This window comes from Callithrix jacchus, chromosome 1 (assembly GCF_049354715.1).
Source record: "Callithrix jacchus isolate 240 chromosome 1, calJac240_pri, whole genome shotgun sequence".
Taxonomy (NCBI): domain Eukaryota; kingdom Metazoa; phylum Chordata; class Mammalia; order Primates; family Cebidae; genus Callithrix; species Callithrix jacchus.
In genome coordinates, this window is record NC_133502.1 from 16,079,150 (window position 1) to 16,105,482 (window position 26,333).

Below are 26,333 nucleotides of genomic sequence, written 5' to 3' on the forward strand. Positions count from 1 at the left end.
GACTTTTGTACATGGTGTGAGTCATTTTACCTTTAAAATACAGATACCAGGCCAGGTTTGGTGGCTAAAGCCTATAATCCCAGAACTTTGGGAGGCTGAGGCAGGTGTATCACCTCAGGTCAGGAGTTCGAGACCAGACTAGCCTGGCCAACATGGTGAAACCCTGTCTCTATGAAAATATAAAATGTTAACCAGGTGTGGTGGCACATGCCTATAATTCCTGCTGCACAAGAGGCTCGGCCAGTGCACTCCAGCCTGGGTGACAGAGCAAGACCCCATCTCAAAAATAAATAATAAAATACAGATAACCAGGCTGGGCATGGTGGCTCACACCTGTAATCCCGGTACTTTGGGAGGTGGGCAGATCACCTGAGGTCAGGAGTTCGAGACCAGTCTGACCAACATGGAGAAACCCCCATCTCTAGTAAAACAAAAAAATTAGTCAGATGTGGTGGCACATGCCTATAATCCAGCTACTGGGGAGGCTGAGGCAGGAGAATCACTTGAACCTGGGAGGTGGAGGTTGTGGTGAGTGGAGATGGTGCCATTGCACTCCAGCCTGGGCAGCAAGAGCAAAACTCTGTCTCAAAAAAAATAATAATACGGATAACCAGTTATGCCAGCAGAATTGTTTTTAGAATGGATACCATGCGGATTACAAAAATCTATCTGCAACAAACAACTGGGCTCCTGCCTTGACCATTTGTCTTTTTGTGTTTTCAATATGAGTGTTCGGTTTTTTCCCCTCTATCCTTGACTGTCATTCTTAGGTGGTTATCACCTCAAGGCAAGTTTTTGAAAGTGAACCACCCATCTACTGATCTATAAAGACAGGTTAAAAAAAGATAGAAATTCAGTTCTTTGCTCATCTGAGATTAAATTCCCTGGGTTTTTGTTAGTTTTTTCTTTCTCTAACATTATTTTGTACCCTTAGCAGATTTTTCTTTAATTGTGGTAAAATAATAGCATAACATTTACCATTTTAATAATTTTAGGTGTATCGGTGGCATTAGGTACATTCATATTGTCGTGCAACTATCACCAGTATCCGTCTCTAGAACTTTTTCATCTTCCAAAACTGAAACTCTGTACTCATGAAACATTTAATTCTCCACCCTCCTCCCTCAGCCCCTGGCAACCAACATTCTACATTCTGTTTCTATGAATTTGACTGCTGTGGGGATGGGTACCCCAGTAAACAAAAGCATACAGCATTTGTCTTTTGTGACTGGCTTATTTCACTTAGCACACTGTCTTCAAGGTTCATCCAGGTTATGGCATGTGTCAAGATGTCTTTCCTTTTTATGGCTGAATAATATTCCATTGTGTGAACATACTACATGTTGTTTATCCATTCATCTGTCAGTAGGCATGTTGGTTGTTCCTACCTTTTGGCTACTGTGAGTCAGGCCACCATGAGCATGGATGTACAAATATCTGAGTACCCTGTTCTTTTGGGTATATAACCCAGAAGTGGAATTGCTCGATCATGTGGTAATTACTTGTTTAATTCTTTGTGGAACCTCCATAGTTGCTGCACCATTTTATGTTCCCATTAGCAGTGCACAATCATTTCAATTTTGTGCCATCTTTGCTAACACTTAATATTTTCTGTTTTGTTTTGTTTTGTTTTTAATAGTAGTCATCCTAATAGGTGTTAAGTGGTATCTCATTGTGGAGCAGGATTTAGCTAGACAGTAATTGAAGAAGAAGCATTCCTAATACTTCCCAGGATGTGTCATTCCTATGTTGGTGTTACTCTGTAACCAGTTCACTGGATAAGTGGTACTTTCTCTGTCCAAGTAGAAGCAAGTTTCTTAGAGCTGTTTTTTTTAAACTCTCAACTTCTTTCCTTCCCATATATAAAACCACATACCATTCTAACAGTCTGTAATGTTGCTACCAGGCAATAAACAAGCCATATTATATTTGGGAGATGAGGGTGTGTTTCAAAGTCTAGTTCATTGTAATATCAAAACTGGTGAAACCTCTCCTCTCTAAACTCAGTGTGACCTCACACTGAGAGACCTTTACTAGGGCAGAGGAGAATGTTGCTTCCTTCTTGCTTGCTTTATATTTTAGGGGCAAAAGAGTCTTATCCTGCTCCTTCCCATCATAAGAGTGTCAATGGCAGACACTCCTGTAACAAAAGACAGGTTAACATGAGAAAAGCATAACTGATTTATTTAATCAAAGTTGTATGTGACATGAGAGACTTCACAACAAAGATCCAAAGATACAAGGAAAGCTGTCCATTTTAATGCTTAGGTTTAAGGAAGAACGGGCAGCAGTGTAAAACTGATTGGACAAGGAACATGAGCAAATGCTAGTAGGCTGAAAGGAACCCAGCAAGGCTGCTGTTCAGATCTTCCTACCCTCTCTTCAAGTGTGGAACAAGACCCATCTGGGATGACAGTCTTATGACCTACTGTTGGAGAGAAGGGTAGGCCAGAGAATTTCTTTATGGCCAGCTCTTAGAAAGGCAGGGAAGGGTTAGAGTCTTATTTCTAGTTTCATAGCTGGCTTTGTGGGAGAGGAATTCTGATGTCTATGAGTCATCTCAGGAGAGAATGAGGGGTGAGAGACAGGAGGGCAGAAGGTTAGAGAGATCTTAGTTCTGAGGTTGCCCCTGAGGCCCTCACTTTGGGGTATCATTTTTTGAACCCCAACAATACCTGCTCCTACTTCAGAGCTGCTATATTGGGTTTCTCAGAATTCTCAGCATGGGATAAAGATGAGAGGTACATGGCGGGAAGGACCAGGTTGACTGGGGCAGAGGCAACCTGGCATTCATTCTCGTGGGGCATGGCAAATGTCCAAAGCTGGCAGGTAGCTCTGGGATACTTTCATGTGGATTTGGGGGAACTTCTCACCTGCAGAACACTTAAAACCTCCTGTCTTTCCAGTTGCCTTCGGCCTCCCCAGCAACTACTGTGTTGCTGATGTTCTCACTGGGTGGGGTCCCTCATAATGACCCAGCCTGCTTTTCTCCTGCACAATCCATCTGGCCACAAGAAATAGTTATAAGTCCTTGCTTCACCAAACCAACAAAATACACGCTTCTCTTCTTGCTCTGTCACCAAGAATCCTTATGAATAAGTGATTCTCATGAAGTCCCTTTCACATAGCTTAAGGAGTTCAGCCTTAAATTCTTAGTCTAAGACTGTGACCTCTTCAAATTAATTTTCCTCTTTTATTCTTTTGAGGTGGGAGATGGGCAGGCACTGGTTCCACCACTTCTAGTACATTCTACCAGGTAGCCTCGGCCAGCATCTGACTTAAAGATGTGTGAGTACTTAGCATCTATTTCGTTTTGTTGCTGAACCCCTGTGATTCCACGAAAAGTGGTGTGTTAGTCTATTCTTGTATTGCTATAAGGAAAAACCTAAGATTGCATAATTTATAAAGAAAATGGGTTTAAATGGCTCTTGGTTCTGCCAGCTGTACAGGAAGTTTGGTGCCAGCATCTGCTCGGCTTCTGGGGAGGGAGGCCTTAGGGAGCTTTCAGTCATGCTTGGGGCAAAGTGGGAGGAGGAGCATCACACGGCAAGAGCAGGAATGAGAGAGAAAGAGAGAGAGGAGGAGGAGGAGGCTCACCCTTTTAAACAATCAGGATCTACCTCCAAGACCCAAACACCTCCCACGAGGTGAGAGATTTCGAGGGGACACACATCCAAACCATATCAAGGAGCATTTAACTTCTTTATCTGATTAGATGAGTAAGTAGTTGGGAAGGTAACTTACCTTTGCCTCAGGAGTTAGTTCCTGATTCATCCAGTCCGATCATGTTTATTCAGGTTCCTGGTTTTCATTGCTAAACTTCAGGAGCTTAATATTACCCATTAATTCCTTTAAAAGTAGGTTGTATCTTGGCATACACTGTCACTGGTAGAGGGCCGTGACTGCAAGTTATCCAGGTTCTTGGCATTTTGAACAAAGAACTGGACAAATCGCCCAGCAAAACAAAGAATGAAGCAACAACAGAACAAAAGCAGGGATTTATTGAAAACAAAAATAGAGGCGGCCAGGTGTGATGGCTTATGCCTGTAATCCCAGCACTTTGGGAGGCTGAGGCAGGTGGGTCACCTGAGGCCGGTTCAAAACCAGCCTGGCCAACATGATGAAACCCCGTCTCTACTAAAAATAGAAAATTAGCTGGGTATGCTGGTGCATGCCTGTAATCCCAGCTACTCGGGAGGCTGAGACAGGAGAAGTGCTTGAACCCAGGAGGCGGAGGTTGCAGTGAGCCAAGATCACGCCATTGCACTCCAGCCTGGGCAACAAGAATGAAACCTTGTCTCAAAAAAAAAAAAGAGAGAGAGAGAAAGAAAACGAAAGTACACTCCACAGTGTGGGAGTGGGCCTGAGCAGTGGCTCAAGGGCCCGGATATAGAATCTTCTTGGGTCCAAATACCCCCTAGAAGTTTCCCACTGACCACTTTCTACTTACCTCATGTAAATGAAGTGGTAGCCCGTAATCAGTCTGATTGGTTGCAGAAAGCAGCCAACCAGAGGCTGAAGTGAAGTTGCAAAGGTCGCACTCCTATGCAAACAGTAGTTGCTTTTTGCAGCCAATCGGAGGCTAGGGTGAAGTTACAAAGTTACACTTCTGTGAAAACCAAGGCTGTCAGTCACTGTGATTGAGTCTGATTGATTGTAGACAGGAACCATTCAGAGGCTGGAGTGAAGTTACAAAGCTGCAAAGACTGGACCTGCAATGAATCTCATTTTCTGATTTGTTGCCGACAGCCAATTTCTCATCTGCCACACAGAAAAGATGGGGATTTGCAAAGGGAGTAGCCGCTGGTCCTTTTGTTACTCAGGTGTGGAAAGTTAGGATTTTCCTTTCAATTTAGTTCTAGAAAGTCATGAAACAGCCTTAGGTTCCCGGCCTCCAGACCCTATTCTCCTGCCTCAATACTATCCTTGGAATTGTAAATTTCACAGGTTATTAACCTCCTTTAATTGATCTAAATCACCTGTTTCCTTTTGGATTTGACTTTTAATTCCCACTGCCCTGCTGACTTACGGCATGCATAAATGCTCAATAATGGAATGAATAGGTGTGGGTGGGGGAATGGATAAGCTGATAGTCATCTTACATTATAGAATGTTTTACTGATTCTTTTTAGTTCCTGACCTCCCAATATTTGTGAAATCCGTACTCTATTAGTGTGGCCAGTGGACCTCTCTAGATATGGAATAACCTTGGTTTCAGAGAGCAAACAGAAACAAGAGGACTCCCAAGGACCTGCCCACAGAGGTGCCTTGCTCACCAAGCATGGTTCTTTCCTGTTTGCCCCTGTTTGCTCTGGGTAGCGCCTCAGCTGTTTTAGGACCGCCGTATCACTTATTGACAGGTGTAGATAGTATCGATAGTATCAATAGGTGTAGGAAAGGGTCTGCCTCCGGCGATTCCTGATTTTCTGTTTCTCAGAGGCTTTTGCATGCACTGGGCCTTCTCACTGTCCATCGCTCAGTGAGTTCTACTTCCTATCAGCTCTTACTCCCACATAACCACCAGCCTGCTTTAAGTACGCTGCCTTTCTGATTTCAAGAAAATCATACTCTCGGAAAAAGTCTAATCATTTTTGGTAACTTTGACTGTGGAGCTAGTGATGCATTACCTGAGGGAGGAGGAAATAATATTTTTTGAAATGATAAAGAACCAGGGGCATAAACACTGAAAATTCTTGAAACCAATTAAAAGTTGTCTTCAGATTTTCTTTCTTTTTTTTTGAGACAGTTAGAGTCCCACACTGCCACTTGAGCTGGAGTGGAGTGGCATGATCTCGGCTCACTGCAGCCTCTGCCTCCCAGGTTCAAGTGATTCTCCTGCCTCATCTCCCGAACAGCTGAAATTAAAGGTGCCCACCACCATGCCCAGCTAACTTTGTGGTTTTTTTTAGTAGAGACAGGCTTTCACCATGTTGGCCAGGCTGGTCTCAAATTCCTGATCTTGTGATTTGCCCGCCTTGGCCTCCCAAAGTGCTGGGATTACAGGAGTGAGCCACTGTGCCTGACCTGTCTTCAGAATTTTTAAGTCTTTTTCTATTAGTTTGTCTAATAATTTAGCCAACTTTTCCTCAAATATTATCATTTAAGGAAAATGAAATAACGATTTTATATTTATTTGCTTTATGTTTACCAGTGTTTCTACTGTTTTCATTGTATATTTTCATTGCAGAAGCAATCAGTAATGATATTTATTAAATAACCTTATCTAATAGAAGTCTAACACAAGCCATATATATAATTTAAAATTTATTTCTTTGAATTAATTTTTTTTTTTTAAGACAGAATTTGCTCTGTTGCCCAGCTGGAATCCAGTGGCAACATCTTAGTTCAATGCAACCTCCGCATCCCAAGCTCAAGCAATTCTCCTGCCTCAGCCTCCCAAGTAGCTAGGACTACAGGCACCTGCCACCATGCCTGGCTAAGTTTTTGTATTTTTAGTAGAGGTGGGGTTTTACCATGTTGGCCAGGCTGGTCTGGAATTCCTGACTTCAAGTGATCTGCCCACCTCAGCCTCCCACAGTTCTGGGATCACAGGTGTGAGCCACCATTCCCAACTATCACTTAAAATTTCTTGGTAGTCATATTTAAAAAGATGAAAACAAGTGGAATTAATTTTACTAATATATTTTATTTAACACAGTGTACCTGTGGAGGCAAAAGTGATTCCATCTTGATTGCTAAAGTTAATGTTTTTTTTTCTCTTGAAAGCAAACTTTGTTTTTTTTTTAATTTATTTTTTGTTTTACTTTTTTTTTTTTTTTTTTTTTAAATGATAGGCTCTTGCTCTGTTACCTAGGCTAGAGTGCAGTGGTGTAGTCATGGCTCACTGCAGCCTCAACCTCCCAGACTCAAGTGATTTTCCTTTCTCCACCTTCTGAATAGCTGGGCCTGCAGGCCTCTGCCACCATATGAAACTAATTTTGTTGATTTTTTGTAGAGATGAGGGCACACTATATTACCCAGGCTGGTCTCGAACTCTTGGACTCCAGTGATCATCCTGCCTCGGCCTCCCAAAGTGCTGGGATTATAGGCCTAAGCCACTACTCCTAGCAAAGCCATGTTGATTTCTCATTAGCCCCAGTCTCACGAATGCCTCCTGATTCCGATTTTATTTACTGTTTTTAACTTAAGAACAAAGCAGCCTTGATGTTACCACACAAATTATTGGCAGTGACGCACATAGCATTCTCACCTGTTCTAGAGGGTGCCTTTAATTGCCTTTATAGAGCACGTACGCCCTTTCCCTGTGGTATATAAGCTCTGGGTCCGGCTGGGAACATTGTGGGATCTACCTGTCTTGCAGCCGTCCGAGACCATGCTTCTGTCTGTAAGTTTCCCAAGAAAACCCCTTTACCAACAAACTGGATTTCTTTGCCTTGTTCTTTGGTTTCTTGGCTCCTTCAGCATTTGGGGGATGCTTTGCATTTGTGGCTCTATCACAGAATAATGCCCAAACTGTTGTCATTTCAACATGAAACACTTTTAAAAACTACTAACGTGATACCAGAAACAATGTAGACATTGGCATTAAGACAACGGTATCTTAAACAATGGGACGGTCAGAGTGGAATGTAGTCCTACCAGAACTATGGAGGTGGGTTTAACAGAAAATTTTATTTCACGGCCTTGGTTTTTAAGTAAAATTAAATACAGCTGAAAATTCAACTCCTCAGTCACACCCGTCATATTTCATGTTCTCAGTAGCTACCTGTAGCTAGTGGTTACTCGTTAGCCCATTCACGGGCCAAATAGTAAAGCAGGGAGTGTTTACAGGTGGAGAAAACGCCAAATAGTGGTTTGTAAAGTGTTCCCCCTTAACGTCAACCAGTTTTGGTTTTTATCTTTTAAAGTTAGGAACAGATGAGTGGAATTTATTTTTAAACAGAAGATGAATTTATCATCTAGCTGACAACCTTTAAAATTTCCACTTAGAAGCTTAAAAAAATTAGAACTATTTTTAAAACCTGGAATGATTTCCTGCCTGTGGCATATAATTAAACTGATAAACAGAAGATTGGCTGTGTCCCGGCGGTGCTGAGCTCACTCTGTTTTCTTCACAAACCTAGAACCTTTGTAGTGTGGAACCTGCTGGACAAATAGAAGTTTTTCATTTTTACTTTTTTACTATGTCTGTATTCCTGTGAAGTAATTTTTTTGACCTTGAAAGAAGCTCTTCAGTTTTGCTGTTCTCTGTTTTGTAGTGTAATCTGTGTACCAGGATTGAATGTATTGTTTCTCGCTAACGCTCTACATCGTAGATTTCCATTTTGCATTGTCACGTTGTTTGAACATTTGCAGGCAGAGCCGACTAACTGCTGCTGGCCTGTTTCTTTGTATGGCATGATTTCTTCTACCCACCTGCTCACAGCAGGTTGCCTTCAGGCCTGAGGAGTAGCTAAATACTTTTGAAAATATCTTGAGATCCTGCTAAGGTCTAACAATTTCTGCATTTGTGTGATGTGAAGCTATTCATGCTGTACCTTTGAAGACTTTTTTTTTTAATTTCTCATATTCTTGCTCAAATATTTTCAAGAGAAGATAAATTTATTATAAATAACAGTGCAGAGCTGATTGTAGCGCCACTGCATTCTGTATTGAATAGGTCTTTGATAATCAACTAAGTGGAACTAATTTTCTATGTTAAAGCAGACAAATTTGGAATAGTGTCACACGAATCTCCTGTTATTTACTGAAGAATACCAGATTAAATGGATTACTTGTGAAATGACTGGAGTATTACATAGATTATATATATAATATGCTAACCTAAAATGCCCAGTGGGCCTGTGTAATATAGAATATTACATAAGCATGTGAATATGATGGACGAGATGTTATTCTGTTTGCAGATTGTGAAACTATCTGTAATATATATACAAATGCTTATCCAAGCAGAAATTGAATCGATTTCAAAATTGTAACCTTAAATTTCCGTTTTGAAGAAAATGATGTTGATTTTCATATCTATTTAAGAAAAAGAGCAAGTTAAAAATGTTACTTCCTTTTTAGTTTTTTCGATTAAAATAGCTTCCACACCCTCCAGGAATAAACTTTAGTTTTAACCCTAATAACTGTATACAGCAAAATTAATATTTTAATTAGAAAAAGCAGCTTACATTTTTGCCTGTACTTTGCTGGTGCACAAACCAGTGAATTGGGAAGTAATTGTTTTACATTTTTAGGCCTAAAATGTTTTATGTGTTTTAAAAATGTTTTCCCCACTCCCCCCTTTGAAGTAATTATTTTTTACTTTACACATGTGATTTCTCTAGAATCATTGCATGTGACATGAAACTCTATTTAGGACATATAGTATATAGAAATATATAACTTAGAATGAGTAGAGGTTGGTATTTTTTTCTAATAAAGTAGGAAGTGAAAGAGTAATTATTAACCATCTCCTTTTTACATTCCTGACTATCAATTACAGCTACACATCTTAAAAAACAAGCTCACCAGTGGAACAGAAATAACTGTTTACTCTGCTTTAAAAAAATTTAAAGACAGTTTAACAGCTGGGATGTATTCACAGCTATGGTGTTAAATATTAATTTCGATGAAAGGCTACCTGCTTTTGTAATGTAGTCCTAGACGCTTAGCAGTTTTCTTGGTTTTATAATTTGGAGTAGCTTTTAAAATTTAATCGAATAGGAAAATATTTCTGAACTTCCCCCTTCCACATCCCCACACTTACATGCTTTTCTCCTCTTCTGTTAACTAGAAAATTATATTTTCGTGGCTGCCTGAGGAAGAGAATTTTGAACAGTATAAACACTGATTGTAGTGAATGTGGAAAATAATACAAACAGCTGCACCGGAGACCGATAAGACAAATCCCTCAGTAATGGCCTTTAAAACATGTTATCAAGTTGGAAATCAGTGAGGGGGAAAAAGAAAACTATTACTATTTCTTCCTCTTACTGTTCAGTGACATTATTTTCAAAGGTGAAATTGCCTCTGATTTTATTATACTAGGAAGGTATTTTTGGAACATTTGATTTATTGTTTTGCAAATGTTTTTGCTTTTGTGTGAATAACTTTGCTATTTTTATGTGAATTTGATTCTAACAAATGTTGAAATAATTTTGTTAACAAAATCTTCCAAAGTATTTTTTAAACAAATAAAAAGGAATATATTTCCTAAACATTGGAGAAGACTATCAACATAAAGAAAGGAGGACATTTTTATCTGGCTTCGGAGTGCATTTAAAATTGGAAAGGAGGAAATATTTGAAGAAAATATTTTAATGAGTGTGGATATGTTTCATCAATAAAAGTCTTAATTTTTATGAAGACTTTTGCTATTAGTTTATCAAGTGGTCTGTTCATGTTCGTTTTGGTATGCATTAGACTCATGATAGACATTGAACACTTTGTTTTTTGTGGATTCTAGAACTGAATTATCTTAATACTAGGCTCTAGGAAAAGTGTATCTTCCTCTTAGGAAAGATAGAAGTAAATTTCAGTTTTGAGTGAAATTTTATTTTTCTTTACATCCATCTTTTTCTTTTTCTTTTTCTTTCTTTTTTTTTTTTTTTTTTTGAGACAGGGTCTTGCTCTGTCACCCAGGCTAGCATGCAGTGGCACCATCTTTGCTCACTGCAAGCTCCACCTCTTGGGCTCAAGCGATCCTCCTGCCTCAGCCTCCCAAGTCGCTGGGCCTACAGGTGCATGCCACCACACCAGTAATTTTTGCGTTTTTTGTAGAAACGGGTTTTTGCCATTTTGCCCAGGCTGGTCTCAAACTCCTGGGCTCAAGCCATCCACCTTCCTTGGCCTCCCGAAATGCTGGGAGTATGGGCCTGAGCCACTGTGCCCAGTCTACATCAATCTTTATTGCTAAAATATGTCCCTCCCTTCTGTCCTTCCTTCCTCCTTTACAGATTGTGGGAGTGTGGTGAAAAGGAAAAGGTGATAGTCATTATGTATGTAATTATGACCTGCTTTAAACTGCATGCAATGCTATGGACAGCTTATTGGTACTTATACCTATGGTCACACATTCGTTGATACAATTTGTTTTTAATGTGAAAATCTATGTTTTCATTTTACATATTACAGAATTACTTCAATTTGCCTGGGAATGAATCTAACCTTTGTAGTGTCAGGGAAAGGACTGATAATACTGTGTTAGTGTTTCTTACATAGAAGGGAACGCCCGGTATGGCCTAGGCAGTGTTCTAGACTCTGCAGATAGAGTAAGGAACATGACTTATATTCCAGCGGGAGGAAGTAAATACTAAACGTGTAAATACCTAAATAAAGTGATTTGAGTAGTAAGAAGTTGGATGAGGACTATAAAACCGATGGAAAGTGACTAGAGAAGGCAGCTTTAGCGAGGATGGCTAGGAAGTCCTCTCTGAATAGCTAACACTGAACCGAGACCTACAAGGAGGAGGGGCAGATGTGCAGAAGTCTGGGGAAAGGAAGTCCCAGGTAGAAGAAGGGGCAAAGCAGAGGCTCTGCAACAGGACAAGCTTGTCCCCTGGTAGGGAGTGTGGAATGAGGAAGACAAGACCAGTTCATCTAGGGGCAAAAGAATTGATTTTTTTCTTTTTTCTGATTCATGTTGTGGAGCTTTTAGAGGGTTTGAATAGGAGAGTGACATAATGTGATTTTAAAATCACAGCAGGCCCTGGGATAGAGACAGAGAAATCATTGATTTGACTATTGCAGACCTCAGGTGAGAGATGCTGGTGGCTTCAACCCAGAGGCACTGCTTGTTTCTATGGGGCTCACAAGTTGAGTGGTGAATACATTTTTTAAAAAGGCCGGGTGCAGTGGCTCATGCTTGTAATCTCAGCATTTTGGGAGGGTGAGGCAGGCGGATCATGAGGTCAGGAGTTCGAGACCAGACTGGCCAACACAGTGAAACCGTGTCTCTACTAAAAAAACGTTAGCTGGGCATGGTGATCCCAGTTGCTTGGGAGGCTGAGGCAGGAGAATTGCTTGAACCTGGGAGGTGGAGGTTGCAGTGAGCCAAGAGTGCACCACTGCACTCTCTACCCTGGGTGACAGAGCTAGACTCTGTCTCAAAAAAGAAAACAAAATTGGCTGGGTATGGTGGCTCATGCCTGTGGTTCCAGCTACTTGGGAGGCTAAGGTGAGAGAGTCACTTGAGTCCAGGCAGTTGCTGTGGAGAGCCGTGCCCATGCCACTGCACTCCAGCCTGGGTGACAGTGAGCTGCTGTCTCAAAATAACAAAAACAAAACACCAGTAATGTTTCATGACCCATGAGAAGTATGATGTACCATTCAGATTTTATTATAGACAAGTAGTTTACTAGAACATAGCCACATTCACTCATTTTGTCTGCCATCTATAGCTGCTTTTCCAGTTTTTGTCATACAAAGCTGAATGCACAGACTTTGCTGCCATGCAGCAGTTCATGGCTTATTGTGATTTTTTTGATCTCAAGACCAAGATTAAAATTTTTCGTTCAGAGTTGCGGGGTAGGCAGATTACTTTTTATATTCCTTTGCCTTAGTTTCCTCATCTGTAAAGCAAAATTGGGATCATCTTTCAGGTCTGTTTGCTCTCTCCATCCTAAGTCCTAGGTCTGAATCACACTTAGTCCTGTGTAGCTGCTTGGCCCATGCGGCTCCTAACTGAATAATTGTAGTGCGGTTTTACTCGTCCTCCTAGCCTGGTCCTTCCCCATTCTATATATCTTCAGCTTGACCTCAGACCACTGTCTTTCTAAAACATGAGCATGTCACACTCCTCCTCTTCTTCTCTTCTCTCTTTTTTTTTTTTTTTCAGAAGGAGTCTCGCTTCCATTGCACAGGCTGCAGTGCAGTGGCACGGTCTTGGCTTACTGCAACCTCCACCTACCGGGTTCAAGTGATTCTCTTTCCTCAGCCTTCCCAGTAGCTGGGATTACAGGCGTGTGCCACCATGTCTGTCTTTTTTTTTTTTTTTTTTTTGTATTTTTAGTAGAGACAGGGTTTCACCATGTTGGCCAGGCTGGCCTTGAACTCCTGACCTCAGGTGATCCACCCACCTTGGCCTCCCAAAGTGCTAGGATTACAGGCGTGAGCCACTGCGCCCGGCCCACATGCCACTTCTTAAGTGTAAGAACTTTGTCAAGCATGAGCTCTCTTCTCTGTACAGGATCTGACCTGGGTTTTTAGTTCCTTCCCAGTTTTCTTTCTTGCCACTTCCATCCCCCTATCTCTGGCCACACCAAACTGCTTCATATTCCCTAAACTCACCATGCTATGATGCCATCTCTTAATCTGAAATTTGCATTAACTGTCCCATCAGCCCACAGTTTTGTTTTTTTTGTTTTTGTTTTTTTTTTTTGTACAATCTCGCTGTGTCTCCTAGGCTGGAGTGCGGTGGTGCGATCTTGGCTCAATGCCACCTCTGCCTCCTGGGTTCAAGCGATTCTCCTGCTTCAGCCTCCCAAGTAGCGGGATTGCAGATGCACACCACCATGCCTGTCTTATTTTTGTATTTTTAGAAGAAACAGCTTTCACCATGTTAACCAGGCTGGTCTTAAACTTCTGACCTCAAGCAATCTGCCTGCCTCGGTCTCCCAAAGTGCTGGGATTATAGGTGTGCGCCACCGCCCCGGCCATTTTTCACTTTTCTGTTAGAAAATTCCTGCTCATTTAAAAAATTTTTAATTTGTTTTTAATTGATAAATTTGGCTATATTCGTCATGCTGTCTTGGTGTCTTTTGTGTTGCTACAAAGGAATACCCGAGACTGGGTAATTTATAAAGAGAAAAAGTTTATTTGGCTCATGATTCTGAAGTGTAGAAAGGTTCAGGACTGGGCCCCTGGCCTGACCTCAGGCTGCTTCTACTCATGGCGGGAGGCAAAGGGGAGGTGGTGTGTGGAGCTCACAGAGAGAAAGGAGAGGGAGGTGCCAGACTCTAACAACCAGCACTCTCGGGAACTAAGAGGGAACTCGCCCTCAAAGAGGGCGTTAATCTATTCACGAGGGATCCTTCCAGACACCCCACCATTAAGCCCCACCTCCAACTTTTGGGATCACATTTCAACATGAGATTTGAAGGAGACAGATTTTCAAAGTCTAGCACATGTACAACATGAATCCACTGTGGAATGGCTAAATCGAGCTAATTATCATGTGTATTACCTCACATACTTTAAATCTACTCTCAGAAATGTTCAAGACTAGATTACTAATACCTTGTCATTAACTGTAGTTACCATATTGTACAATAGCTTTCTTGAAACTATTCCTTCTTTATAGCTGAAATTTTGTGGGTTTTGACTATTATTTCCCCAACCCGCCCCCACCACCATTCTCTTTTCTACTTCTATGAGTTTGACGTTTTTAGATTCTACATGTAAGTGAGGGCATATGGTATGTCTCTCTGTACTTGGCTTATTTTACTTAACATAATGTCCTCCAGGTTCATCCATGTTGTTGCAAATGGCAGGATTTTCTTCTTTTTTCAAGGCCAAATCATATTCCATTGTGCGTATATACCCCATTCTCTTTATCCATTGGTCCATGGATGGACACTTAGGTTGATTCCGTGTCTTAGCCATCATGAATAGTGCCACAGTAAACATGGTGGTGCACATATCTCCTTGACATATTGATGTCTTTGTGTGTGTGTGTGTGTGTGTGTGTGTGTGTGTGCAGTAGTGGGATTGCTGGATCATGTGGTAGTTCTACTTTTAATGTTTTGAGAAACCTCCATACTGTTTTCCATAATGGCTGAATCCTGTTCATGTTTTTTTTGTTTTTGAAACAGAGTCTTGCTGTGGTGCCCCCAGGCTGGAGTGCAGTGGCACCATCTTGGCTCACTGCAGCCTCCACCTCTCAGGTTCAGGCAATTCTCCTGCCTCAGCCTCCCAAGTAGCTGTGACTACACGCACCCACCCCCAGACCCTGATAACTTTTATATTTTTAGTAGAGTTGGGGTTTCGCCATGTTGGCCAAGCTGGTCCCAAACTCCTAAACTCAAATGATCCACCCACCTTAGCCTCCCGAAGTGCTAGGATTACAAGCGTGACCCACCACATCTGGCCCCTGTTCATTTTTAAATGTCCAGCTTTCCTGTCTGTCTTAACTGTCTAATATCTTCCGTAACCTTTCTGCTCTTTTAGTCGCTCTATCCCCTTATCCCATAATTCTTTGTACATTTTGTACTATGCATTTATCGTACTGAATTATACTTATTTTTCAAATAATTCTGCTGTCTTTCATTTAGTCTCCTGGAAGGTGGGTCTTAATTCAGCCAGCAGTACCCAACACAGTTAAGAGGTAGATGGATGATTAGATGGATGAAGCAAAGAAGCACCAGTGTCAAACCTAGGAATCGTCCCTCAGTTCTTAAGTCTCCCTAAGACACAGGAAAGGAGTCTGTTTTATTCCGTTTTGTTTTCTGTCTCTTTTTGCCTTTATTAAGTTCAACATGTGCATATAAAAGAATAGGAAAAATAGATAAGTGAAAACGAAAGTCAACTAATATTTTTGCCTAGAAATAATAGTTGTTTTTTGTGCACTAATTCTAGAATTCTTTTCTATAACATAATTTTTTTTACTTGTTCCGAACATATTGTTTTGTTCTTCTTGCACTTAGAATATACTATAAGCATTTTTCATGTCTTTAGCTTTTTAAATGGCAGGTTGGATATACACCATAATTTAATTAACCAGCATCTTTCCAGCCATTTAGATTACCTGCCATTGTTCAGTTATATAAACTACACTGTGGTATCTGTTCAGCTTTATTTTTCTGCATACCCTTATGTTTTTTCCTCAGGATAAATTCTTAGAAGTGAAATGGGTTGGCCAGGTGCAGTGGCTCACACCTGTAATCTCAGCACTTTGGGAGCCTAGGCGAGTGGATCACCTGAGGTCAGGAGTTTGGGACCAGCCTGGCCAACATGGTGAAACCCCATCTCTACTAAAAATATAAAAATTAGCCAGGCGTGGTGGCTGGTGCCTGTAATCCCAGCTACTCAGGAGGCTGAGGCAGGAGAATTGTTTGAACCTGAGAGGTGGAGGTTGCGATGAGCTGAGATAGCGCCATTGCACTCCAGCCTGGACGACAAGAGCAAAACTCCGTCTCAAAAAAAAGGGAGTCAAAATGGTGTCATACTGATTTTTTTTTTTTTTTTTTTTTTTTTTTTTTTTGAGACAGAGATCTCGGCTCACCGCAACCTCCGCCTCCTGGGTTCAGGCAATTCTCCTGCCTCAGCCTCCTGAGTAGCTGGGATTACAGGCACGTGCCACCATGCCCAGCTAATTTTTGTATTTTGGGTAGAGACGGGGTTTCACCTTGTTGACCAGGATGGTCTTGATCTCTTGACCTCGTGATCCACCCGCCTCGGCCCTTTTTTTTTTCTACTCTATACCACATTGCCTTGATTATGCTAGTTAGATTACCATTGTGTCAATTCACTTGGCAGTATTTGCAGGTAGTGGAAACCATTTTGTATTAAACCACTGTCTGTCTTATTGATCTAAACTCCTTTTGTCAAGGAACCAAGGACTCAGCTTGATTTCTAGAGGTTCATTCTGGGTTCTATTGTTTTTGTGATCATAGAGATCAGAGTTGGTAAACCTCCACTTCTGTAAAAAGGAATGAAATTAGGATATATCTGTATCCCAATGCTCACGGCATGTAGTTGAGTGAAAGCCACTAATACTCTAATACTAATAACTTAAAAAATCATGTTGGCCTAGTTAGAACTGCTTTATTTGTGTGTGAAGTCTTTGAAGTCACTGAGCCCTCTCTGAATAGCACAGAAGAGGAAGAATTCTGAGGAATATGTTAGGATTAAATAGAGCAGTTTCATAGGTGAGAATGGGCTTGAAGTGTAGTCTGCTTCCACGGTACTACTTAGTCACCCTTTTTAGTAGTGGTAGTATTTGCATTTAACTAAAATTTTAATAATCATAGCATTTACTTTTAATGAAAATTTAAACAAGTAAAATACACACAAGCAATGTATTTGCTTTAAACACATTTTATTTATAAATAAATGAATAATAAAGAGGTTATTTCACTATTCTCTGAACATAGAAGAATTACATTGTCATTTTAAACAAATGCGAATTCATTTTTATAGCCATTGTATTGAGATATAATTCACACACCATACAATTCACCCATTTAAAGTTACAGTTCAGTGGTTTGTAGTCAGTTCACAGGGTGGTTCCACCATCACCACAGTCAATTTTAGACCAAGTTTACACCCTTGACAAACCCCACGCTAATTAGCAATCATCTCCATGTCCTCCCAGCCCTCCTCCTGGAGCCACTTACGACTCTACTTTCCATCTCCATGGATTTGACCATTCTGGACTTTTCTTATTAAGTGGAATCATGTAACGCGTGGTCTTTTGTGACCAACGTCTGCTCTAGCCTGTGTCAGTACTTCATTTTTTCTTATGGCCAAATAATATTCCAGCTGTATGGCTATACTGTATTTTGTTTACCCACCCATCAGTTGATGGACATTTGGGTTTTTTGGCTGTTGTGAACACTGCATACAAGTTGTGTGGATACAAGTTCATTTTACATCTCTTTTTTTGTTTTAGTGTCTTTCTCGAGAAGCAGGTGGAAGCATGAACATTCAGTTTCTTGGTACAGTGGTAAGTAGGAAATCATTCTTTATATATTCTGTTAATTCACAGAGGAAAAAAAGATGTCTAGCTAGTTATAGCTCATGTTGTTTGAACTTGGTTTCATTACTGCTAGGTATTGAAATTACCTCTACTATTTTTGCCATTACAAATGATATTCTAGGGAACAACTTCATGTGTATTTTACTTTATTTTGGTGTTTGGAATTATTATTATTATTTTGAGACAGAGTCTCACTTGGTTGCCCAGGCTGGAGTGCAGTGGCACGATCTCAGCTTACTACAACCTCTACCTCCTGGCTTCAAGCAGTTCTTGTGCCTCACCTGAGTAGCCAGGATTATGGTTGCACACCACCAAGCTCGACTAATTTTTGTATGTTTTTTTCAAGAGATAGGGTTTTACCATGTTGGCCAGGCTGGTCTCGAGCTCCTGGTCTCAAGTGATCCACCTCAGCCTTCCAAAGTGCTGGGATTACAGGTGGGAGCCACCATGCCCGGCCTGGAATTAGTTTCAAATGTGGATAAGATATTTTTAAACATACATGATACATTTTCTCCCAAGTAGAATCAAAGTCATAAATAGTTTTGTGGTTTATTACACATGTTGCCTGTTATTTTATGTCTCTTTAGAACACCACCCATCATACATTAGAACACCGCTTCACACTCTCACCTAATTATAACATTACTTAAAGTTTATAATTAGTAGTATTAGTTACTATTATTTTCAAACTAATTTGTTTTAAAAAGTACCTTATTGTTTTAATTTTCATTTTTCTGTGTATTGCTATTGTAGTTGAATATTTCTCCACGTATTCATTCACTAGATACCATTTCTAATGTGTGAAATGTCTGTTCATGTTCTTTGGGTACCTTGTTCAGGATATGGACTCATATTGGGCATTTCAGATAACTCTGAGTCTAGTGAGAAAAACAGACGTGTGCAGCTTGCATGAAAAAAATAGGGATTTTGCAGCCATTGAGGCAGGAGGGATGTTAATAACAATGTATGTTTACCGAATGCTTTATTGTTTATTTCTGTATAGAGATGTGTATGTAATTTACGTACGTAAAGTATATGTATAGGCACTTGGTCAATGTAGCCTAAATTTTAAGTATTGAAACTAAGTCTTGTGACTATTCTTGTTTTTCTGATTAGTAAAGTAATACATAATTATTGTAAAGAAATTTTAAATGCAATTCAAATATATGTCATAAGATGTTGCATTAGTCAAGGTTCTCCGGAGAAACAGAATGAACAAGATGTGTGCATATGTGTAGAGAGAAAGGGAAAGATGGAGAGATTTAAGGAATTGGCCCAAGCCAAAGTCTGCAGGGCAGATCAGCAGGCAGGAGACCCAGGGGAGAGTTGCAGTTCCAATCCAAAGGCAGGCCACTGGCTGAAGTGTTCCTTGCTTGGAGAAATCTGTCTTTGTCTCTTAAGGCCTTCAACGGGTTGGATGAGGCCAACTGCACTATGGAGGGTGATCGGCTTTCCTCTGACTCTACTGACTTCAGTGTTCATCTCATCTAAAAATACCTTCAGTGAAACATTCAATGTATGACCTACCATCTGGGGACTGTGGCCTTATCAGGTTGACACATAAAATTAACCATCACGGAAGTATATTCCTACCCCTAGAGGTTTTTCAGTTATTAGCAATAGATAGTCTTCCCGAAAATTATGCATCTTTTCATGCAGTAATAGATCTTGGACACCTTCTGCGTCAGTCCATAGAATCGATCTCAGCCTTTTTAAAGGCCACACAGAGCTACATTACGTGGATGGAGAGGGCTGCTTTTACCCTTCAGCGCTCGTGATGGGAAGTCCGCTCATGCTGTCTCTGCTACGTAGCATCTCTACTGGGATTCTAATCGGTTTTTCAAACTGCACATTTTGAAAACTGACCTCAAAAAGTTTTTCCCTCAGTTTTCCTCTCTCAGAAAATGGCAACTTGAACTAGCCTTATCCTGGATTCCTTCCTCTCTCTCCTCTTCCTCCCTCTCCCCCTCATACTCTTTCTCTCCCCCCTCTTTCCCTCTCTCTTCTTTTCCTCTGCCTCTCCTCTTCCTCTCTCTCCTCTTCCCCTCCCTCTCTTCCCCTCCCTCTCCTCTTCCCCTCCCTCTCCTCTTCCCCTCCCTCTCCTCTTCCCCTCCCTCTCCTCTTCCCCTCCCTCTCCTCTTCTCTTCCCCTCCCTCTCCTCTCCCCCTCCCCTCCCTCTCCTCTCCCCCTCCCCTCCCTCTCCTCTCCCCCTCCCCTCCCTCTCCTCTCCCCCTCCCCTCCCTCTCCTCTCCCCCTCCCTCTCCTCTTCTCTTCCCCTCCCTCTCCTCTTCCCTTCCCTCTCCTCTCCTCTTCCCTTCCCTCTCCTCTCCTCTTCCCTTCCCTCTCCTCTTCTCTTCCCCTCCCTCTCCTCTCCTCTTGCCCTCCCTCTCCTGTCCTGTTGCCCTCCCCCTCCTCTCCTCTTGCCCTCCCCCTCCCTCTCCTCTTGCCCTCCCCCTCCTCTCTTGCCCTCCCCCTCCTCTCCTCTTGCCCTCCCCCTCCTCTCCTCTTGCCCTCCCTCTCCTCTCCTCTTCCCCTCCCTCTCCTCTCCCCCCTCCTCTCCTCTTCCCCTCCCTCTCCTCTCCCCCCTCCTCTCCTCTTGCCCTCCCTCTCCGCTCCTCTTGCCCTCCCTCTCCTCTCCTCTTGCCCTCCCTCTCCTCTCCTCTTCCCCTCCCTCTCCTCTCCTCTTCCCCTCCCTCTCCTCTCCTCTTCCCCTCCCTCTCCTCTTCCCCTCCCTCTCCTCCTCTTCCCCTCCCTCCCCTCTTCCCCTTCCTCCATTTTTCTATGAGCTATGAATGGAAGTGACTGTCAACAACTGTGAAGGTTCTGAGATTTACCCTACTTGCAGGGTGACAGATCAGCCTGCGACATTTCATGGGTGCTGATAGAAAACATGAGACTCCAGGATCAGACATGAAGGACAGTTTATTGCATCAGTATCAGTGGTAGGGGTATCATTGTCTTTGTACCATTTCCCTGAACCCAGATTCCCCCAGGGCAATGCGAAGAGAGATGCCTGCACACATAATGGGTTGCGTTATAGGAGAGGAGCTCTGAGTTTAGAGAACCTGAGTGTTTTTATAATGTGTCATAATCATACTTGCCCTTTGATATGGAGGGAGACCCTCTAGTAAGGCCATTTACTATACAAACATCTTTGAAAAGATAGTTCAGAGCAAAGAACAATTAGTGTCTGGCTCACAAGAAGTGGAAAACTACAAGAGACCTGGGAGTGAAGTGTCTTCCTCGTAGTGATGTGTGTCACTTTTGGTCAAAGATAGCTAAGAGCTTAAGTGTGAACCCTCTAGTCCCCTACTGTGCCCCCCTTGGAGGTTGTGTGTGATGTGACGTTGATGTTCCTGTCGGCAGGAGTTCCTGGTGAAGAGTGGAGGTGAGCACTGCCACCTGCAAGCTCTAGTAGACTGAGATCTCAGTGTTGACTTACTGCCGATGCATAGCCCAACTTACCCTAATACATAGTCTGGGAACATGGAGGGCCACTTTTTGTTTATAGAACCCCGTGTCCACTTACATAGATTTCAGATTTATATAAAAGGTAGAGACTCAGTAGGTTTATTCTGTCTACTTTTTAGTCTTTTTGCTCATAAACTTTCAATCCAAGCATAAGGCCTTTTTTCTGTTATGCTGTTTGAACTTGATTTAAAAATTGTGGCCAAGCATGGTGGCTCATGCCTGTAATCCCAGCTACTCAGGAAGCTAAGGCAGGAGGCTCACTTGAGCCCAGGAGTTCAAGACCAGCCTGGGCAACAGTGAGACTTCATCTCTAAACACAGATACACACAAAATAGCAGAGTGTGGTTACTCATACCTGTAGTCCCAGCTACTCGGAAGTAAGGATAGTTTGAGCCGAGGAGTTCAAGGCTACAGTAAGGTATGATGACCCTACTTCACTCCAGCCTGGGCAGCAGAGTAAGACCCCATCTCAAAAATAATTTTTTTAATGAAGATTAAAAAAATTAAAATAAAATCGTTAGCTAGTTTTTTTGTATAATGAAGGGAAAGTTTTCAAATTAATAGAAAGGGACATTCAGATAAAATTTGTGCCTTTATGACCCAGCAGAGCACATTTGACCTGGGTGTACATACATGTACTCAGAACACCACATTTTCTGTTTGGTATCTATCTGTTTCATGATTCTGCTACACCCAAACTGTAACACACAGGATCCTGTGTACGTTTCCTGGGGCTGTGCAACAAATTAGCACAAACTGGTTGGTTTAAAATTATATAAATGGATTACCTCACAGTTCTGGGAGCCAGAAATCTAAAATCAAGGTATGGGCAGGGTTGGCGCCTCCCGTAGAGGCTCTTGGGGAGGGTCTGTTCTATGCTTCTCTCCTGGTTTCTAGTAGCTGCTGGCAGTCTTCGCATTCCTTGGCTTGTAGCTATGTAATTCCAGTCTCCTCTTCTGCTGTCACATGGCCTTCTTCCCTATGAGTGTGTGTTCATTCACATAAATCCAGCACCACCAGCCATCAGATTTAGGGCTCACTCTAATCCAGCACAACCTCATTTAACTCATTATGACCCCGAAGATCCTATTTCCTAATAAGGTCACACTCTGAGGTTCTGGGTAGATAAGAATTTTGCGTTGACACTGTTCAATGCAGTACGCTATATAGATCTGAAAGTATATTTGACACATGTAAAGCTAAAAAAGTGACTTGGCGACTTACCTAAAAATACATTTTACAGAACTGTAAGACTTATTTATTGCTGAGGTTAAATGAGGAAACTGAGGCAAGCCTAAGAAAGTGAGAAGTTAATTTATTCAGCTCCCAGGCGACCTTCAGTGGTCCAAGGAGGGGGCCAGAGAAGTCATACCCGACTCTTCAGGGCATGGGGTTTTATGGGGAGGGCAGGCAACTGATTGGCTACTGGGGAAACAAAGAGAAGGCATTTCTATTGGCTGTTGAAGAGCAGGAAGTACATGGAGTTAAAGTAGGAAGTACATGAAACTAGCTGCCATTGGTATGCAGGCGGGACCTTGGGTAGGTGGGCCTTGATTGACTACTGTGGAAACAAAGAGAAGGCATTTCTATTGGCTGTTGAGGAGCGGGAAGTACATGGAGTTAAAATAGGAAGTACATGAAACTAGTTGCCATTGGTAGGTGGGTGGGATCTTGGGCCTGCCAGGGGCATGCGGGGCAGGCTGTTGCTTGGCAGGGTATGGTGGGGCTTCTTTAAAAAAATTTTCTGTAGGGTTTTTTAACAGCGGGCTGGAGGTTGGATGTATAATTTAGTGCTGAATGTTGGCTTGGGCATGGTATGCAGAGGCAGGTGCGGGGAAGCTGTGGGGAAGCTAATGAGCTCGGGTGATGACGCAGTTATCAGGCGCGGAGAGTGATGAATGTGTCCGTTTGATTCCCGGCAAGGTAACCGGCCTTCCAAGAACATTATTTCTTAGGTCTCACTTGAGTATTACTATTTATTTCCTTAGTATTTTCATACCGATTATCATCACCTATATGACTAGAGTTCGTACCCCATATTAAAAAAATGCAGAAACGGTGATGAATAGGTATGCCTAATTTTCAGAAGACAAAAGTGAGCATAGAAAGGTTAAGTAACTATCTTATGGTAATAATTGGTAGAACCAGGATGCAAAACCAGTCCTCTCCGACTTTAAAGATAGGCTTTTAACCATCAGGGTACTTTAAGAACAAATTGCTTGACTGTGGGATCCAGAGATCTCTGTGCAGTAACTGCTAAGTACGACTGCTCAGGCTGCCATAATGAAACACCATTGAATGGGTGGCTTCACCAACAGATGTTCATTTCTCACAGTTCTAGAGCTTGGAAAGTCTAAGATCAAGGTGCCAGCAGATTCAGTTCCTGGTGAGGGCCCTCTTCGTAGGCTGCAGGCAGATGCCTCCTCGCCCTTAGCAGAGAGAGAGCGCAAACTCTGATCTCCCTTCCTGTTAAGGGTGCTGATCCCATTATGGGGCCCCACCCTCATGACCTCTTCTAATTACCTCTGAAAGGCTTCATCTCCAAGTACTGTCACATTGAGGGTTAGCCATTCAGCGTATGAATTCGGACACTTGAGTCCGTAACATACACTTAGTTGGTAAGCTGCAGATCATGGAATTTTTGCAGAATGTGTGTGCCCATTTCAAATTGCAAATTGTCTGGGTTTTGTTTTGTTTGCATATTTTTGGTGAAGCTGTGAGTCCGTGTACATCAGATAGTATAAGCTCACACAGAAATGGAAGAGAGCTGGTGTTTGACTTAACCAGAATTCCTTACTTGAACTGTGCTTCACAATAAGAATAAATATTTTGTTATCACTTTAAGAATGAAGTTACCATTTTATTGCACATTTTTATTTAATTTTTTATATTTACCTTTTAAAATACTGTAATGTCAAGACAAACATGAGTGAGGCCGGCTTTTTTTCCCTTATGAAAACAATGCTTGTATGAAAGGGAAAATAAGCTTAGATTTCACTGAACAGCTTCTTATGGCTGCGGTATTGGCATTCACCCAAGGACTCTTGAGAAACTATCAAGTTCTCTACATCTTTGAAGCTTAGCCAGAGATCTAATGAAACCAAATGATGCCGAAGTTCTCAAAGCTAATTTAAATCTCAAATTGTACATTTTAAATTAAGTTTTTATTGATAATAAATATACTTTATTTCTTATTACTCTTGAAAGCCTGAGTGATAATATTAGTAGAATAAACGTGTTTTACAAAGATTTACCATTAAGAATGCTATTAATATGACCCTTGATACACCAGCACAATTAGATTTCAAAGTAAGCACTTACGAAGTAACAGCGATTAATGACAACCATCGAAAACAATTTTGAACTCCATCAGTTTAACTCAGGAGGGTAAACTTAATATGATAATTCATCTAGTTGAATTGTATCAGCTTAGCAGGAAGGTATGTAAATATGTGACCCTTACCTAGCTTCTAAATGGATGCTGTGCTGATAGATTTATCAGTTCCATTAAAGAACTTTGGGGAACTTTGGAATTTCAGCAATTGTTCCCTTGGAGGCTGAAAACCCAACCTGATCTCATACTGGGACCATTCTGGTCTGCATATTTCCATAATTTGCCTTTGCTACTAATATGACAGCAAGACACAAATAACTGTTTCTAATAATATCAGATGGAGTTGTGGAGGACAGCATTTTAATGTAGTAAAAGACCTCCCCGTGGGGTTGTTATTGCTACTATAGAACAGCAGCTACACAGTTGCAACTGTAGTCTCTTAATTGATTCGTTTAATTAGCAAGAGCTGAAGCTTGGGCTGTATCCTGTCATCTGATATCATAGGACTTGAAATTTGCATCATTCATATTTATAGATATGTGAACGTCATCAAAAAGTTCTACTGCTTCTGAAAATTCACTTGCAGACATCGAATTTTAATAGAGCAGACTCCCATTTGTTTGAAATTTAAGTAATTGGAAAATGAAAAGAATTAAGTGTGTTATTTTTCTTTATCTAGACTCTTGAGAAATAAATGATGTCATGCATTTTTGATTGTGTATTATCTCCTAAAAATAAACTTCGAGAACATCTTCCATCTTCCATACCTTGTAATTCCATGAGCAGTTCCTCAACTTACATGTCTGACTTCAGTTATCTCTTCTCTGGATCCCATCCCTTTCTCTGTGTCAGTGGAGTTTCAGAAGTGACATGATGGCTTACTGGATTTCCTGTGCACTTGTGCTGTCACGCTCCACCTGCCCCTGGCCACCTTTGCAGCCGCTCCGAGTCCTGCGAGGGTAGCCTCTCTGCTTGTGCTGTTCCTTGTGGGTCATCTCGCTAAATTGCCCCTTGGGTCTTACCTGCCTAACCCAAGCTGCATTGGTCCCTACTTTCTTTGGATGAGGAAAAGAGAACAGGGTAGAAAGTGTCCGCAGAGAAACCAGAGCCTTTATAGAGTGTTTGCCCGCAGCTCCACAGGGCTTCCTTCCCGCTAGGTCACACTCTTATATTCCTGACCCTTTTCTAGTCCAACAATAGGAAGCAAGTGGTGGTCACAGAGCACACTTTGTGAGGGCTGATGAAGTTTTCTGATGTTCAGATATGTCTTACAGCGCTAAGAAAATCTGCAGCATTCCTTCCTGCATTTGCCTTTATATATACAAAATTTCAAACAAAATGTGGGTAGAATAAAGTTTTATGAAATGGAATATAAATGTAATCTTAATCTTGAACATTGTTTTCGTGGTAATGCGTCTTCCATATGCCATGTAACCAATCTAAGAATGAACTTTGGGAATATAAATAAGTTTTTATTCTTTTGAAATTGGCATGCTCTATATAATATAAAAGTTTGGTTGTTAGTATTGCAGTGTTGTACATTCTGAACAAAAATGTAAAAGAAACAGTTGCCTGCCTGCCTGCCTGCCATACCATGTGCTAGGAAGTGAGTTAGATGAACATGACTTGGTCTCTACCCTTAAGTAGCATGCTGACTCATGAAGACAGACAAACTGATACCATAAAAACATGACGAGTGCTGAGATGGGTTATGCATAGGCTCATACAGTGGCAGAGAGAATTGTAGATCTGTTAGCTTTATTATTTGTTTCTTTTACTGATACAAAACCTGATTAAACAGTACAGATCATAGGGCATAGCTCTCTGGTTAAGAATTTGCATTTCATTTGTCAAGTACACCTCAATGAACACTGGGAAAAGAAGAAA

General features: G+C 41.5%; 1 protein-coding gene across 11 annotated transcripts in view; it reads left to right on the forward strand.

Annotated features, from left to right (window-relative positions):
- The window catches only part of PCCA (propionyl-CoA carboxylase subunit alpha), a 433,256-nt gene that overhangs the window by 327,880 nt on the left and 79,043 nt on the right, over window positions 1–26,333 (forward strand). For all 11 annotated transcript variants that reach the window (XM_054246197.2, XM_035293344.3, XM_002742504.6 and 8 more), the window contains one exon: window positions 17,555–17,608. In XM_054246197.2, the coding sequence (XP_054102172.2) occupies window positions 17,555–17,608 (54 nt within the window). The remainder of the gene's footprint in view (window positions 1–17,554; window positions 17,609–26,333) is intronic.